The sequence below is a fragment of the Galleria mellonella genome, unplaced genomic scaffold (assembly GCF_026898425.1).
Source record: "Galleria mellonella isolate WM207_F2 unplaced genomic scaffold, CSIRO_AGI_GalMel_v1 utg35, whole genome shotgun sequence".
NCBI lineage: Eukaryota > Metazoa > Arthropoda > Insecta > Lepidoptera > Pyralidae > Galleria > Galleria mellonella.
Genome location: NW_026442082.1, coordinates 3,491,772 through 3,509,364, shown reverse-complemented (window position 1 = coordinate 3,509,364; position 17,593 = coordinate 3,491,772). Strand labels below are relative to the sequence as shown.

Sequence of the window (17,593 nt, the reverse complement as noted above, 5' to 3'; positions counted from 1 at the left end):
CGAAAATATCCCGCACTCAATCCCGCTTCTCTTAAGATTTCCTTCTTGTTTCAAAGCTATTTTCACTTATATTACTACAACATTCAAAGAGCTATAAGAATACTTTTATTGAATTGCAAGACAATGATTTTTTATAATTATTTATTTTTAATTTGATAAATCCACTGGTTTAAGAAAACTCAAGAAAAGATATTTATGAAAATGTACTTACCGGATTTGACAAATGAAATATTGAAGATTATGACAATAATTGAAGCGACATTAGAAAAATAAAATTCCAGACAAATTATCTTTTTGAAGACTAGGCAGCATGGTCTCCGACCTTAGCCTGTTCCAAACGGAACAAACGTACTAAAAAAAAAAAATCATTTATAATTATAATCATTCTTTCATTCGTTCGTGCTTCGTTTGTATTTATTTTCTGACCGCTGTCATTACTTCACTGTTTTCGTCCCTTACGACTATTCGACAGTGTTTTTCTTTGAATTTCTGATACGTAATAAGATAAAAGTTGAACTTAATGTAAAATGATGTTATCTATTATAATAAATAATTTGAAGTGGTGAATGAAAGAAACTGCTTACGGACGCGCTCAATCTCAGTGAAGATTAGTTCGTCTGGACAGCATCTTTATCTGGAAAAGAAATCGAAACATGCAAACATCTCCGGTCCGCTGATTATACCGATTTAGTTCGACGTGCGGTGTGAATCCTATCGGTCGCCAATTTAAAAAGAAATGGAACACTAATAATTTGCTAACAAATAAATCGATTCGAACTTTAAATTAAGAAATATCAACCAGTGTATTTGTGTTAACTTGCGAAAAAGACATCAGAATGAGCACAGCAGACACCTCGGTTTTGGCGGGATTTATCCCTGAATATTTTTTCAACATTGTCGAAGAGCTCGATGAACACCCATGGTTATTTGCGGCGCTTGCCTCTGTGCTGGTGGGGCTTAGTGGTATCCTACCACTTCTAATCATTCCAATAGACGACACGGCCTCTTTCAAGGACGGATGTAAGTAGCTTATTGACAACGTAGGTATCTATATTTTGCGAAGTGTGTTTGTGTACTAATTTTAGATTTTACATGTCATCATTCAAATACAGAATGCCAAAACAAAGAGTAGCGATTTTTTTTAAATTTATATGATATAAAAAACTGAATTTGTTATCATTATAAATTTAGAATTCCTCTTTTATTGTCATTAAAAGCAGTTTATTGATTTCGAAAATTGTACATTATAAACTTACTAGGTCTTTTATAATATCTAATAATATTAATATTGTGGTTGTCCACACTAAATTATAATATGCCTTTGTGCATATTATATTTTTTTTAAGATATTTTGAATATTTATTTTTATTGTGCTGGTGTTTCTTGATGATTTCATAAATTTTTCATTGTTATAAAATAAATTAAATAATATTGTGAATTAATGATTACTTGTTCAGTAATTTATGGCACAATATCTCTGTGTAGTTGATCTCCACATGGTTTTTCCCGGAAACAATTGCGGTAAATTCTTGTGGAATTCGTCACTAACCGACCTGCCTGTCATCTTCACCTATCCCACTCACTGGTGCCTCGCCAGTATAGCAAAAAGAGAAATCATTCCATTCTCATGCATTAAATAAACTACCCATGTGTGTACTTAGTATTATGTAGGCAAATTAAATTTATCAAAAAGAACTGTATAGGGTTAACTGGAAGAGATCTCTGTCAGAGATAAGTCCACCCTTGCTCACAACATTTATAAATGCATTATATTATATGTAGCTTACAAGTGCAATAAAAAATATATACATATATTTTAAGCTATGACCCATTGTTGACTAGCTGATATAATTAATATTTTAGTGGTCATTCAAACAAAGAAAATGTAATTATTAAAAAAAAATGTGCAATTAGTTTTGTCATTTAATAATCATTAACAATTTAATGATTCAATGGATCAGTTTACTCAAGATCAGACTGTATGTCTTAGTTCCTTTGCTTTTCACATTATTGGTAAATTAATACTACTATTACTTCAATGAATCAGCTTTTTAATATAATACTATATTACTTATCACATATTATGTTGTCATGTAAATAGGATTACAATTATAGATAAAGGAATAAATATACAAAAAAAATCTTATCTCTCCTATAAACATCTAACTTACATAAGGCTATTTATATATTTATTACCAGTTGTATCCTGTATCTTCTTTGTAATGAAATATATAAAGAATTTTATGGTTTAAATTAGGATGTAACATGGGTATGTATGCCTAAAATTTTAATCAAATCGATTCAATATTTTTTTAATGACAGATTAACAAACATCTATCCAACAGAAGCAATCTCTAAAAGTCATTTCTAACCAAATTGAATGGGAGGAAAGGGATTGTTAGCAATGGAGACTGAGAATCCCATTGCTAGCAATATACCCAACCAGGTGGACCTCCTCGCGAGGCAAATGAATATATGGCCAGTGTTTACAATGTCTGTGTAAATTTACACCTCTTTCATATAAAAAGTACCTACATTCTAATAGAATAAATTACAATCTTTTCAAAACAGCCCACCTAATATGGCTGTTTTCTGCATAACTAGCTCCAGTTTTAATATAATCCTACTAAGATATTTATTTATTATTATTTATTAACAGTTATAAACAAAAATAATAACATATAAAGAATTCAACTGAAATACAGTAGCATGAAAGACAAAATATACATATAAAGGTATAAAAGGTAGTCTTATCGCTACAGCAATTTTTTATATACAACCTTTTTATTTACATTTACAGTAGCCTTTATTTCAAAGGTTAATGACACTATTGCTATGACAATAGTTAGCTTTGTCTCACAAACCAATTGAAGAAATTGATGTAGCTACATACATTTTAATTGATATAATTGCATGCCTTTTTAATATTGCACATATTAATCATTGGCCTTATTAATATTGTACATATAAATCATTGAAAAAAAACTGTGTGTAATTTGCAATTTTAAATAAAAAATGTTGTTTACGAATCAAGACTACAGTAGGATATTTAACTATATATGTTTGGAGGGAAATGGGATTATGTTGAATCATCGATTACATAAAGTAATTATTAGAAAGGAAAAATGTATTCAGAGAGAATTGTGTATTTTTATTAGAACAATGGAGGATAAGATAAAAAAAGTAATATCAAGCAGTAATTTTAAAATTATGTCAAGATCTACATATTAAAATATTTCCAGCCATTATTAATAGATTATAAGTAATGGGCTCTAACAGCCCCACTGCTAGCAATATCAGGTTGGCCCCCATGCGGTTCCCCCTGGAAACTGTTGTAGTTCTTTTTTTTCTATATTAAGTATATATTTGTATTCATATATGAATACTGGTTACATACAAAGGTATTATATATATTATACATTTGTATTGTTGGTTTCTTTCTTTGTTCAGAGATATAAGTATGAATAGGAAGGGGAAATCAACTCAGTTTGTGTATTTCCTATTGTTTTTTTTATTCCTTTTCCTCTAGTTCACAATTGTAAAGATTGTTGGCAACATTAAAATTAAAGAATTTAGAATAAGTGGGGAAAACGTTACCATATATATATATGTCCTTATTTGTATATTGCATGTATGTATGTATTATATGTATCTTTGGTTAAATGATAAAATATTTTAAACCTCTCACAATAAAACGACGCGTTGAACTGTTACTATGAGAAATTAATATTTTTTTTAATTTTGACTTACGAAATTTCTCTTTTAATATGTTTTTATATTACGCGATATCTTCGTCAATTTTAATACTTTTTTTTTTATCAATCGATATAGTTTAGTCCCTTATTATATTTTATCATATACGTTTGAAATAGCTGTTGCGAAGGAAAATGTAAAATTTTTGTCTTGGTCACGTCCACATACAGTGCAACATCATTCGGTGCCTGGCTTCGTCATTTAGTTCTATTAAAATTAATCATATATTAGGCGAAATGTTCATCGGTAAATGTGTCAGTCAATTAACAGAATGGTGCTTTTAATAGATGATAATGGAATGGTAACCCCGTCAGCGCTATCGGTGTACGCTAGCGGAGCACTAGGATAATAGGTCTGAATGAAAGCTGGTCAGTTAGCGCATCATGAAAAATTTATCAAGAATCAACTACTGGGCTTCTAGTCCCCGTTACTACTAATTCCTTCCCTTCCCAACTGAATGATGTACACTACATCTCCTTATTCATTCCCATAAGACTAAGATAAACTTGGTAATGGGAAATGGATTGTTACTAATATGATTAACGGGAGGAGGGGGGAGGGATTCTTAAGTAATACAGCCTTACCGGTCCTATTGCTAGCAATATACCCTGGTGGGTCGACTTCCACGTTTCGTCCATGATACCGCCCAAGCGTCGCCATTCCTGAGGACTCGGATGTTATTCCTCTGTACCTTATAAATTCAGTGTCATATCCCACCTTTCAAAGCATAACACAGCCATGCAAACACAACTGCTTCACGGTTGAAACACGAATCGGACAGAGGTACCCAAGCCAACGACTTATACAAAGTCTTCCCCTGGTAATGGTAATAATAGTAATAAGTCTGGTAGGTAGGTAATGCATGCATAATAAGTAAATATGAATAAATAGATAAGCAACTGGAAATAAAGTATTTCTAACATAACATTGACGCGGAGATAAGATTAGAACTATTTAGAGGAGTCTAATAGATTTCACCACTGTTTAGTAACAACTTGTCTAAGATTACTCAATGTTAGACAGTTCAGTGATTTCCACACCGATAAAAGGAAATTGTATCGCCTATATCTGTTTAGAGGTTTGGCTAATCAAATTGAGAGCAATTTTATAGGTGTTACAGTGATACGTCTTATCTAAAAGTAATAGAGTTTAAAATTCATTGTAAACTTAATATGTACGTAGGTGGATTTTCCCCACTTAGATACGATTAGATTATGATCTGCTGTTTCTCAAAATATAGACCATAAAAAAAAGTATCGTATCCACGTTCCAAAAATTTTTTTTTTATTTTTAAAATGAGTGAAAATTGGTAAAACCTGCCAGGACTATTTATTTACGCTGACGATTTACCATAGAGAACTGACGGGTAAAGATCATAACAGCCAATTAGTCCATCGTAACGCATTTTACAAAAATTAACCACTATAACAACAAACATCTGTCAGGTGATAGGGGTAGGCCTCATTCCCAGCAATACCTTATCAATTCAACCTCCACGCAGTGCCCCTGGAAACCACTGAACTAAACTACTGAACCGATTTTGATAACGTTTTTATGGGACCGATCTGTAAGTACCTATTTCATTTTAGATTAAAAAGAATCTCAAAGCTTCAAAATCTCTGTTAAATCCTACCATCACTCCCTGATTAGTACTGTTTTCTTGTGTTCTCTTTTCATCCTCCTCCTCCAGTCTCCTGTCTAGTTTTCGCGCTTGGCAGACAGATTGACAACCTCAGTTAGCTTTTGGAATTTAAGAGGGACGCTGCTGCTCATTCTTCGCTCTACATTAATCGCCTCTTACAACACCCACGAGGAAGGAAGGGGTGGCTTATTCCATGCCGGGACTACACGGAAATCCTTTTCTAATATTTCACTGAGAATAAAATATAAGGTAAATAACATGTGAGACGGAAAGACACAAGTAAAAGGTAGAATAGGAAAAAAAACTATGAATAATAAACTTAATGAATACGTATACGAGTAAATACTTGATGAATATAGAATGATGCACTTGTTTATGCTACTTGTATAAGGTGGACGCTGACGGAGGATGAAGGAATGAGGATAAAGTCAAGTCAACATTATGATTAATTCCTGATGAATTTGAGGACGCCCGCAGCGCAGTGGGTTTTTTTTAATGGATGATAATGAAATAATAACCCTGCTTGCGTTTACGGTATACATTGGCGGGGCACCAGTGACCATTCCATTATCATCCATTAAAAAAAATGTCCTATCAGGTTGACATCCACGTGGTGGAGGAAAAGGGATTATTGGTAATGGAGTTTGACAGCCCCATTACCAGCAATATGCCCTACTAGGTCGACCTCCACGTGGTTCCCCCTGGAAACCATCGTGAATAATTTTTGTCGAATTCGTCACGATGGGCTAACTGACCTGCTTCATCCTCACCTATCATCCTTCACTGGTGCCCCGCCGGTGTATACCGATAGCGCGGGTGGGGTTACCATTCCATTATCTCCCATTAAAAAACAATATCCCCGCGGTTCCCCCTAATAAGCCATCGTGGTTAATTTATGTCGAATTCGTCATGATGAGCCAACTGAAGTATTTCCATTCTCATCTATTACTCACTGGTGCCTCGCCAGAGTATACCGATAGCGCCGACGGTGTCACCATTCCATATTCACTCACTTACAATTATTTTACCACCTTACCGGTACTCTACCAGCGTAAACTGTTAGCGTGCGTTACCATTCCATTTTTATCCACCAAAAAACCTCCGACTATTGTAATGTGCCCATAAAAATCTAGTATAGATATATTTTGTTCCAAGTTTTCAAGTTCAGTGGACCTTCCATTCATTTAATGACAAAACGTGATACGTAAATGTGAAACCGTTTCACGCCATTCGCGCCCAGTGTGCTGTGTGGGTGTAAGCAATATAACGATTCGATGCACAATGAAATATACGACAATCGCATCTGGCTGCCAAGATAAGAGGTTTTTTTTTCTATTAATTAAATGCTATTTATAAAAATTGGAATTTTGCCCTTTCGCCTTGCTTTGATGGTTTATATTATTTACGCCATACAAAAATTAAATGTTTTAAAATTAAGACGCAGAAGTAAAAAGTTACTTTTATTTTCTTGGAACTTTCGTTTTGTAAAAAAGTTTTATACTTAACAATTTTTTTTTAATTGACTACTAGTTCACCAGAGGGAGACTTTGTACAAAAGTCGATTGCTTGGGTACCTCTGTCCCATTTATGTTTCAACCGTGAAGCAGTTGTGTTTGCATAGCTGTGTTTCGGTTTGAAGGGTGGGATATGACGTGAATTTACTGGGCACAGAGGAATATATACTAACCAACTAACTCGTAATATATACACCTGAGTCCTCAGGAATGGCAACGCATGGGGGGTATCATGGGCGAAGCAGTATACTCTGTTATGTCCATGGTACTGCTCATGTCTATAGGCGACGGTTACCACTTTCCATCAGATGGGCCGTCAGCTTGTTTGCCATTCTAAGTTGTATAAAAAAAAACACTGGCGGGGCACCAGTGATAGATTATAGGTGAGGATGAAAGTAGGTCAGTTAGCCCATCGTGATAATTTCCACTAGAATTAACTACAATGGTTGGCAGGGGGAACCGCGTGGAGGTCGACCTGATAGGGTGTATTGCTGGTAATGGGTCAGTTAGACCCCATTATTAATAATCCCTTTCCCCCAGTATTTAGGTAGTTGAATTGTATTTCGGTACAGATAAGTACCATAACAAGACTGTAAACTCTTGTGACCTTATTATCGCATCGACTATAGCTGGAGCTTTTATAGTTACCTTATTTAATGATTCACAATATGTTCACAATACGTCTAGTGATAAGAAATAATATACATGCATGTAGAGTGTATAATGGCTATATTGCCGAAATAAATCAAGTACCTAGGGTAAATGCGCCAGTTGTCGACTATTGCCCTTATTTATTTATTCTGCTATTTATTGCACCAACAATATAAAAATATACAGTGACAAAAATTTCAAGTGAAATACAGTAGCATAAAATATAGATAAAGAAATAAATATTTGAGTTTGTTCAAATATTTTTAATAGACGCAATTGATGTTTTTAGAAATCTAGCAATAATTGAAAATAAAAAAGAAACTAAATTTGGTATTTATCATGGAATTTATATATTCATGTTTGTATTAAAAAAAAATAAAACTATTTTATTCTCTAAAATAACCAGTCTAACAGTTTTCACTTACTGCGGTGCAGCACATGAACGCATGCAATTCACGGTTTTTTTTTTATTGATGATAATGGAATGGTAACCCCGCTTGCGTTAACGGTATACGCTGGCGGGGCACCAGTGAGGGGTGATAGTTGACAATGAAAAGGCAGGTTAGTTAGCCTATCGTGATGAATTCACTTAGAATAGAACACGATAGTTTCCAGAAGGAACCGCGAGGAGGTCGACCTGACTACATACTGACTGATACACCCTGTATTGTATCCATTATCCTCCTGCATTCACAGATTGTTGAGAATCTTGAATTACAAAGATTAACAACAAATATCGAAAGAAGTTTGCTATAGACAAAAATTACTTTACTATACTATTGGGATATAGTTTTTACTTCGCAGTAGTTAAGTGATCGAATAGATAAATTTATTATACACAAATAAAAATAATATCCAATTTCTCTGAATATTCACTATCGGACATGTTGGCATTATGTCTCTTTATCTGCATATACGTGAGTTAACGGTGCTGCTGATAATGTCTTTTTTAGATAAATTGTGAACTTCCTGACCTTGCCTTTCTGTAATGACCGATTACAACCAAATGTACCTTAACTACATAGTATGGCTCGATCAAAGATAACTAGTACTTCTGTACTTTTTTTTTAATGGATGATAATGGAATAGTAACCCCACCCGCGCTATCGGTATACACTGGCGAGGCACCAGTGAAGGATGATAGATGAGGATGAAGCAGGTCAGTTAGCCCATCGTGACGAATTCAACATTTCATCGTCACCTATCATCCCTCACTTTTGCCTTGCCAGCGTATACCAATAGCGCAGGCGGGGTTACCATTCCATTATCAACCATTAAAAAAAAATATAAATAATACATAAAATCTTCGTATATAATTAATTACTGATAAAATTAATTACGAAAACAAACTGCGCCGAAAGTTTTTTTTTTTTTTTTTGATGGGTGAAAATGGTATGAAACTCGTGGCTCAGTTATCAGTTTTATAATTGGTCTATATAAATAAAAACATTGGCCTCTTTGATTGCTCAACTCTTGGGATAGACACTAGACGACCATTACTAACAATCCCTTTCTCCCCTGTGTTATTTATATTCGTATATTGTATATTTTTTTCTCTTCTATTCATTGAAATAAAAACGTGATTTTTTGAATAAACTTTAAAGTATTAAAGAAATTTAATCCCTACATTTTAGTGGATGCGCTCGGCATGTTGACTCATTGTCAACCCACGTGACACCCTTGGTATTACAGGCGGCCATAGGCCACAGTAACTATTATAAGATGGGTCATACTACCATATGTTTGTTGCCATATATCATGTCTGTTTTAAAATAGAAGTGCATTTGTTTAGTCATTCTGTCCTAGCTGGTTTTTTTAATGAGTGATAATGGAATGGTAACCCCGCCTGCGCTATCTGTATACACTGGCGGGGCACCAGTGAGGGATGATAGATACGAATGAAAGCAGGTCATTTAGCCCAGCCTGACGAATTCAAATCGCGATAATTTCCAAGGAGAACCGCGTGGAGGTCGACCTAGTAGGGTATGTTGTTAGTAATAGGGCTTATTAACCTCATTACCCTACCTCCAAAATACACACATGTGATATATAAAAAAAACTATTTTTTTTTTCATTTCTATCGTGACGGTAAAATTTGTGCAGTGCTACGGCAAATTATAAAGGTGTCCAAAAGAACACTAAAATAGATAATAATAATGTCATTGTACTAAATTATTATTTATGGTGCAATAAAGAGTTAAATAAATAAATGGAATGGCATGACATGGGGGGTATCATGGGTGAAACAGTATACTCTGTTATGTCCATGGTACTGCTCATGTCTATAGGCGACGGTTACCACTTTCCATCAGGTGGGCCGTCAGCCATTTTAGTTTTCCATTTTAAGTTGTGTCAAGTTGTGTGTGTATAAAAAAAAATAGATAAAAAAATTAATTGTGTATTTGTGTTAAAGAGATTCCACGATGTAGTGAAGGCAAATATGAGGTTCGCGATATATGATCTTTGCGTTCCAGGGATTATCACAATGTTTATAATTCATAAAAACAATTACAAACATTGTATGTAGCGAGGCGACAATATCTACTTGTACGTAGATTAAAGCAATCGATGTTATCAACAACAAATCACGAGTACCGATTAAGTAATAAGCCTTGATAATAATATTATGTAAGTACTTAAACTTCAATCATAAATTTAAATCAATAATAGTCAAATATATAATAAAAACAATAGAGAATAGAAACCAAATTTATCATGGGGAGTGTTCTGAAGAATTGTTCGGATTGATACCTGCTGCTGATTTTCACCATCGTACAACCCGCCATAAACTAAAATTTCATCCCAACCACTTGGACGAGTGGCGGTCCTCCACCGTGCGTTTTTCAAGGCACTTTCTCTCACGCACAACCACTCTTTGGAATCAACTTCCAGCAGCAGCATTTCCGAACCGATACGACAACATAACCTTCAAGAAAAGAGCATATTCCATTTTAAAAGGCCGGCAGCACACCTGCAATGCCGTAAGTGTTGTGGGTGACCATGGGCGGCGGTAGTCACTTACCATCAGGTGAGCCGCATGCTAGTTTGCCCCCTGTGTTGTAAAAAAAAAAAATAGAAGAGACAAAATGCTGGGCCATCTTATACGACACGACGATTTTTTAAAGAATATAGTAGAAGGAAAAATAGAAGTTAGAAGAGGAAGGGGAAAACCGAGGAATAACTATATGGGACGACTATAGGTCATGTCGTATAGGGAGGTCAAGGATATGGCCTGGGATAGAGCTGGCTAGAAGAAGGTGCATGCACTAATAAAAGTAAACTCTTAAAGAAGGAATAGTTTATTATCATTTTAGATCAAGGCTTGGTACATGGTTTTGTGACGAGTATTCAGGATCTTGCACTGGTCTTCTGTATTTTTCCCTTAATATATATAAAAAAAGAAATATTCTTACGTCGTCACCATTTTTAACTAATGTTATAAATGAGAAGGTGAGTCTGTTTGGCTTTCATGTCTAAACTGCTGAATTGATTACGATGCATTTTGGTATAGAGATAGATGGAACGGTTTTTTTAATGGGTGAGAATAAAATGATAATCGTGCCTACGTGTTCGATATACGCTGGCGGGGCACCAGTGAGAGATGATAGGTGAGGATGAAAGCAGGCCAATTAGCCCATCGTAATGAATTCCGCAAGAATTGATCAATATATTTTCCAGAGGCTACCGCGTGGAGCTCGATCTGATAAGAAAGGGTTATATTACTAATTATGGGGCTGTTAGACCCCATTACTAACCATCTTTTTCCCCTCTCTCTTGGAGATGGTTATAGGTTACATGTTCTCCCGATCGATCAACATATCTCGGTCACGAGGATGATGTCGCGGGTAAAAGCTAGTATAAAATATGGATACAATGTCTTCACATTATGTATGTACATACGAGTATATAGTAATATATATACTAAAGTCATAAATGATAATAATTGTGCAATAAACAAACATTATTACAAACTCTCACATCTTTAAAGATAAAAAAATATAAATGTGTTGCTAAGCGCAAAATTCGAGAACAGTTGTTCTAATTCGGTAATTCCTTTTTTAAAGAAGTGTGCTTTGAAGTCTGAAAAAAGTTTTTTGTTGAGAATAATATGAAAATTTTCTGGAAGAACTTGAAATTCTTTTTTTTTCTTTTTCAAACTGTTCCTAGCTGCCAGTACAAACATTTCAAATTCGGAAAAAGACCTTCGTCAGACCAGCTTGTTCATAATAAATTCAAATTCATATCATCTTTATTCTAAAAGTATACAAGCACTATTAACTCGTAATTTTTTAAATCTACTCCAAGAGTTCAGAAAGTTGTTATTATAAATGTTAAGAAAAGCCCGCAAGAAACTCGACAGTTACTCTTTTAAATCTCTGTTAACATATAAAAATAGGTTTTTTGTCGTCGAATTTAAAATTTAAGCGTAATGACCTGAGTCTTTGTAAACAGTGCATTTAGACGTATATCAAAATATACTGTAATTTTTTTACACCCACAAGGATAATGACATCATCAATTCAACATCACGCCAGACCGCTGTGCTTTGAAACAATGAACTTTTGTCTATTTATCATTTATATGTAGATTAGATAAATCCAATCATCGTATATTGAATTATCAATATGTTTTTCAAGATCTCCGTGTAATAGTAGGCTATCACAGATTACCTACATAAAGTTACTATGTAAACTTATCAATCTGTTTACTGCCAGTGTTGCTACACATTATTGGTGGTTTAGTAGTTTATTATATCAGCATTTAACTATCCACTGTTGAACATAAGTACAACAGTAACACAAGTAGTTGCCACGCTTGGCAGGCGGATTAGCAACCGCAGTTAGGCTTTAGAGATGTTTTAAGAGGGATGCTGCTGCCCATCACGCGCCCTCTCTTGTCACCTTTTACGACACCCACGGGAAAGGAAGGGATGGCCTATTCTATGCCGAGACCACACGGCCGTTTAGTAGCTAATACACTGAATACGAGCATAGTTTAGCTAGTTTGGATGTTCATAATAAGAGATGAGGCAAAATCCGGCTCGAAGGACCATTTGAGTGTTCGAAGGATTATTTTAAGGATAAGACTATTGTTAAAGAAATTGGTTTGGAAGTCGATAATAAGAAATAAGATGGAATCTGATTCAAATGATCACTTGAACAATCGGAGGACCGTTCACGCAACAAGTTTAAACAACAATTGAAAAAAAAATATGCTAAGGACTGAAGTACCATAGCATAGTCAGAGGCATTAAATGTTTCATTAAAATGAATTATAATAAATAATACATTAATCAGCATGATATTTATTCAAAGAGGTCGCTACATTCAAATACAGACACTTATTTGCGATTGCCCGAGTTTCAATTGAGGGAGTTTATATCGTTAATTTTGGACACTTAAGAAGTTCAATTTTTCCATTGTTTCAGCTGGGGCGGCAACATTGCGAATACTGCTGAGTTTCGCTGTGGGCGGCCTGCTCGGAGACGTGTTCTTGCACCTGTTGCCAGAAGCGTGGGAGCACGACTTGAGGTCCACACCAGGTAATCGTCAAACCATTGTTGTAACTAGCAAGTACGTTTTGTTTTCCAAACAAACTTGCTACTTCAAAACAACGATGAACGACGAAATATTGTGTAGACATTAGAATGACAATAAGAAGTCGTTCCTCGAAAAAAAAAACTACAATAGTTTTAAAATTAGTTATTTTAATTCAGTAATTAAATTACTGAATCGATTTTTGTAAAATTTCTATGGGACCAATCCGAAAGTATATCTTTTCAGGTAGACAGATAGATAGATAATTTATTTGCATACATTTGCACATTACACAAATTACAACATATATAGATATACATAAAAAGCGAAATAACATAAATGATTAAAAAAAAAATACATAAAGCTAAATACAATTTTTCGTTTGTGCATGTGCCATAACAATACAAAATGGTCCCAACTCAGTTTATTGCTTCGCCCTCAAAAGAGCACAGCACTGATATTCTGTTGCGGCCAAAGGGGTAACAATAAAACAATACTACCAGATTATCCATACAGTAAATAGATAGATAGATAGACAGTAAACAGACAGATATGACAGTTTATCTAGCCGACAAATGGAACGTAGAGGTAACTTGCTGGAGTGTCTAACTTTTGCCTCTCAATTAAGAATTTTTGTAAATTAATTTTGAAACTGGACTTAGTGGCGATCAGTCTTATGGAAGGTGGTATATTGTTCTAACATTTTGTGGTTAAAAAATCCAAAGGTAAAAAAATCCAAATTAGTTTATAAACGACTAGCGACCCGCCCCGGCTTCGCACGGGTGTACATTACATCACATCATTTTAGAAACCTCTAAAATTAACAGTGTTTCTCTACTATATTATGCATGTATTATACATATAAACCTATCTCTTGAATCACTCTAATTATTAAAAAAAACCGTAACCATTGCGTAGTTTTAAAAAATTAAGCATACATAGGGACGGACAGACAGCGATAAGCGACTTTATTTTATACTATGTAGTGATAGTGATTATGGGGTATCAAACATAAAAAAAAATACGACCGAATTGAGAACTTTCATGCTTGGTGACGTAATATAGCTACAAAAAATACTATCGAATTGAAAATCTTTTGTAAATTGTTTAAAAATAGAAGAACAGAAATCTCCACAAAAATACAGGAAGAAGTCCTTTTGATAGTCGATATTATGTGTTCAATAAAAATAGAAATTTTTATTCAAAAAAATTACAACTTAAGTATTTTTTAATAATCATTTCCTATTATTCAGCCTCCCGATAGTAATTTCAGCTGATAGTTTCTTTAAAAAAGGCACATTTTTTATAGAACTTAGAATAGCAAACAAGCTGACGGCCCACCTGATGACATGAGCAGTACCATGGGCATACCAGAGTATACTGTTTCGCCCATAATATCCCCCATGCGTTGCCATTCCTGAGTACTCAGGTGTTATTCCTGTGTACCCTGTAAATTCACACCATATCCCACCCTTCAAACCGAAACACAGCCATGCAAACACAACTGCTTTACGGTTGAAACCCGAATCGGACAGAGTTACCCAAGCAAACAACTTTTGTAGAAAGTCTCCCTCTGGTTCTTTCTTAATAGTTGGACATCTTGACTAGATTTGATGTTACATAACTATGTTACTAGTTATCAGTGACTCACAGTGATTACGCGTGTTTGTGCATATGCAAGTTATTGATTAAGTGTATTATTTGCCTGTGACATGTAAGATCTTTCATATCGATCGATTTATGAGTCATTGTAACGTCTGTATCGCGTTTATTTTCAAAAACAATATTGAATAATGATAATAATAATAATAAAGTGCACTTAATCGCATCAATGAGATTGTCGGACTGATAAAGGAAACACTAGGTGTCATGTCGTATAGGGAGGTCAAACATATGGCCTTTAATAGAGCTGGCTGGAAGAGAATGCATGAATTAGTTGCACCGACAAGAGGAAACTCTTAAATGAGAAGAGAGAATCACACCAATTGCCTGGTTATTAACCTTGGACGCGTTATACATATTATACTAGGCAACAAACAACTGGGGAACACAACCTAGAACAACAAAACCTGGGGCATTTAAAAAAAGTTTGCTCCGAAAACTTTATTAAATATTGTAACGACATCGTTGTAATAAATGAGAAAATAAATAAACATTTTGATGTTTTCGAATATTTTTTTTAACGTTTAATTCTTTTTTAATTTGTATTTTCTCTATTCAATATTTGTTCAAAAGATGATTTGAATTTGAATTCAGAATGCCGATAAAGTTTTTTTTTTATTTAAATTAGAAATATGGAACAGAGGATGTAATTTACATTGTTTTTTTTTCTTTAGTTGCTTACAAATTTTTATCGAAACCAAGTAAAACTTACGGAATAGGACTTCGAATATAATGATTACATAGTTATGATTATATTGGGTTTCTGGATGTACTAGAGTTAAAATGTCCTACGTTACCGGCCTAACATTTTTAAATTCAATTTGCACGACATATTTAATACCAGTATTGTTGTTGATTTTGGTTCCAAGTATGTAGTGATACAATTTGCATTCAATAGCACATAATATCATGTTTTGTATTACACTTAACATGAATATTAATATGAATAGTCTGTTACTATTTACTCACAACAATTTTCGAATTTTTTCACTGCATTATTAGTCGTGTGTAGGTCGCATAGAATAGGCACCCCTTCCTTTCCCGTGGGCATCGTAAGAGGCGATTAAGGGAACTTAATAGTCGTGGGATGGGCAGCAGCGTCCCTCTTAAATCATCTGTAAAAGCATAACTGCAGTTGCCAAACCACTTGCTAAGATTAGCAACTACTGGCAAAACTCCCCAAGGGAAAGGCCTATGTTCAACAATGGACAGTTCATGGCTGATATGATGATGATGATGAGAAATAAAAAATATATGTATGTAGGGGTCATGTAATTAATGGCGTAGACGAAAGTTTAGACATATGAAGTGTCTGTGGTCAGTGTTGATTTATAGGATTGAAACATGGTCTCACACTTCAAGTCACTCGACGAGCTATGACAAACATATTCACAATGTATTACTTTCAGAAAGAACTAATTTCCTTAACAAAATTAATACCTTGGGTACCTCTGTCCCATTCGTGTTTCAACCGTGAAGCAGTTGTGTTTGCATGGCTGTGTTTCGGTTTGAAGGATGAGATATGGCGTGAATTTACTGGGTACGGAGGAATAACACCTGAGTCCTCAGGAATGGCAACGCATGGGGGGGTATCATGGGCGAAACAGTATACTCTGTTATGTCCTTGGTACTGCTCATGTCTATAGGCGACGGATACCACTTTCCATCAGGTGGGCCGTCAGCTTGTTGCCATTCTAAGTTGAATAAAAAAAAAATCCTTTAAATCCCATAACAAAGTGAAACACACTGCCAATTATATATGTATATATTATACTATATATATTTGCATTAAATGACAAAATGTAAGGTCAACGACGTTAAATCTTGATTCGCCTTGAGTAAGGTAGGAGTACGTACAAATTCTCTAGTCTGCGTTTAGAACAAAACCATGTTACATAATTTATTCCGTTAATTTATTATATCTAGTTTCTATTTACGCTCGCTTCTTGTACGCGTAGAATTCAAGTATTTTTAACTCGTGCATCGCGGTAAATTATGAAAAAATACCAGACTGGTTAGTTTTAGCAAAATTATATCAGACGCAACATTACATTGTTACTGTTTTTTTTATAATGATATTTACATTTCATTGTGTATGAGTAAGCGTTGTACCACGCGGTCGCTTCTGGTAATAAATCGGTTGTACGATATCGCTTGGAACACAAAACCCCACTCATTATCTAAACCTGTGATGGACGACTTTATTGCCGTCCGATAAGGTCTATTTTATACTAATTAATAATAAACACAAAACCTCAACGTTTAATTGAGCGCGTACTGACACTTACTATAAGGAAAATCGTATCTATTATTGGGATAGAACTTACATACAGACGTGACAATGGCTTTGTTATTAAGTAGATATTGTATGCACCTCCAATATTTGTAAACATTTATACTTTTATTGTTTGCGATATTTGTTTAAACATAATTATTTTTGGGATGTTGGTAATAGATAACCCGTCTGAATCGATGTCGTGACCGCGTTTTGTTTGTAAAGTTTATTTATGTATTTAAATTTTATATTTCGAACAATATCTTTAACGGAAGTTGCTTTTTTTATATGGCTAGCTGTTTCGATAAATGTCTTGCCTAAATTCCTATTTTTTTTTTCTTTTATGAAAACTTTATTTATGAAAACTAAAACAACTTACAAACCTATTTTAACTAGTAGAGTGTTTTGTCACGGTCTATCAAATTGAAAAATAAGTGTAAAAGAAAAATACAAAATACATAGCTAAAACAGTTTGTCGTTTTTATGAATAGCCTTATTCATAAGTGTCTATTAAATATAATTAGTCTAACCCCTTTAGGCTTAAACTATTATTCTGGGT

The 17,593-nt window shown here is 34.4% G+C and overlaps 1 protein-coding gene across 1 annotated transcript in view; it reads left to right on the top strand.

The window, feature by feature from the left end:
- Window positions 1-405: 405 nt before the first annotated feature.
- LOC113514493 (zinc transporter ZIP13 homolog) overlaps window positions 406-17,593 on the top strand; it is a 28,458-nt gene continuing 11,270 nt past the window's right edge. Inside the window, exons 1-2 of the mRNA XM_052896868.1 lie at window positions 406-1,020; window positions 12,989-13,102. Coding sequence (XP_052752828.1) covers window positions 837-1,020; window positions 12,989-13,102 — 298 coding nt within the window. The 5' untranslated portion in view covers window positions 406-836. The remainder of the gene's footprint in view (window positions 1,021-12,988; window positions 13,103-17,593) is intronic.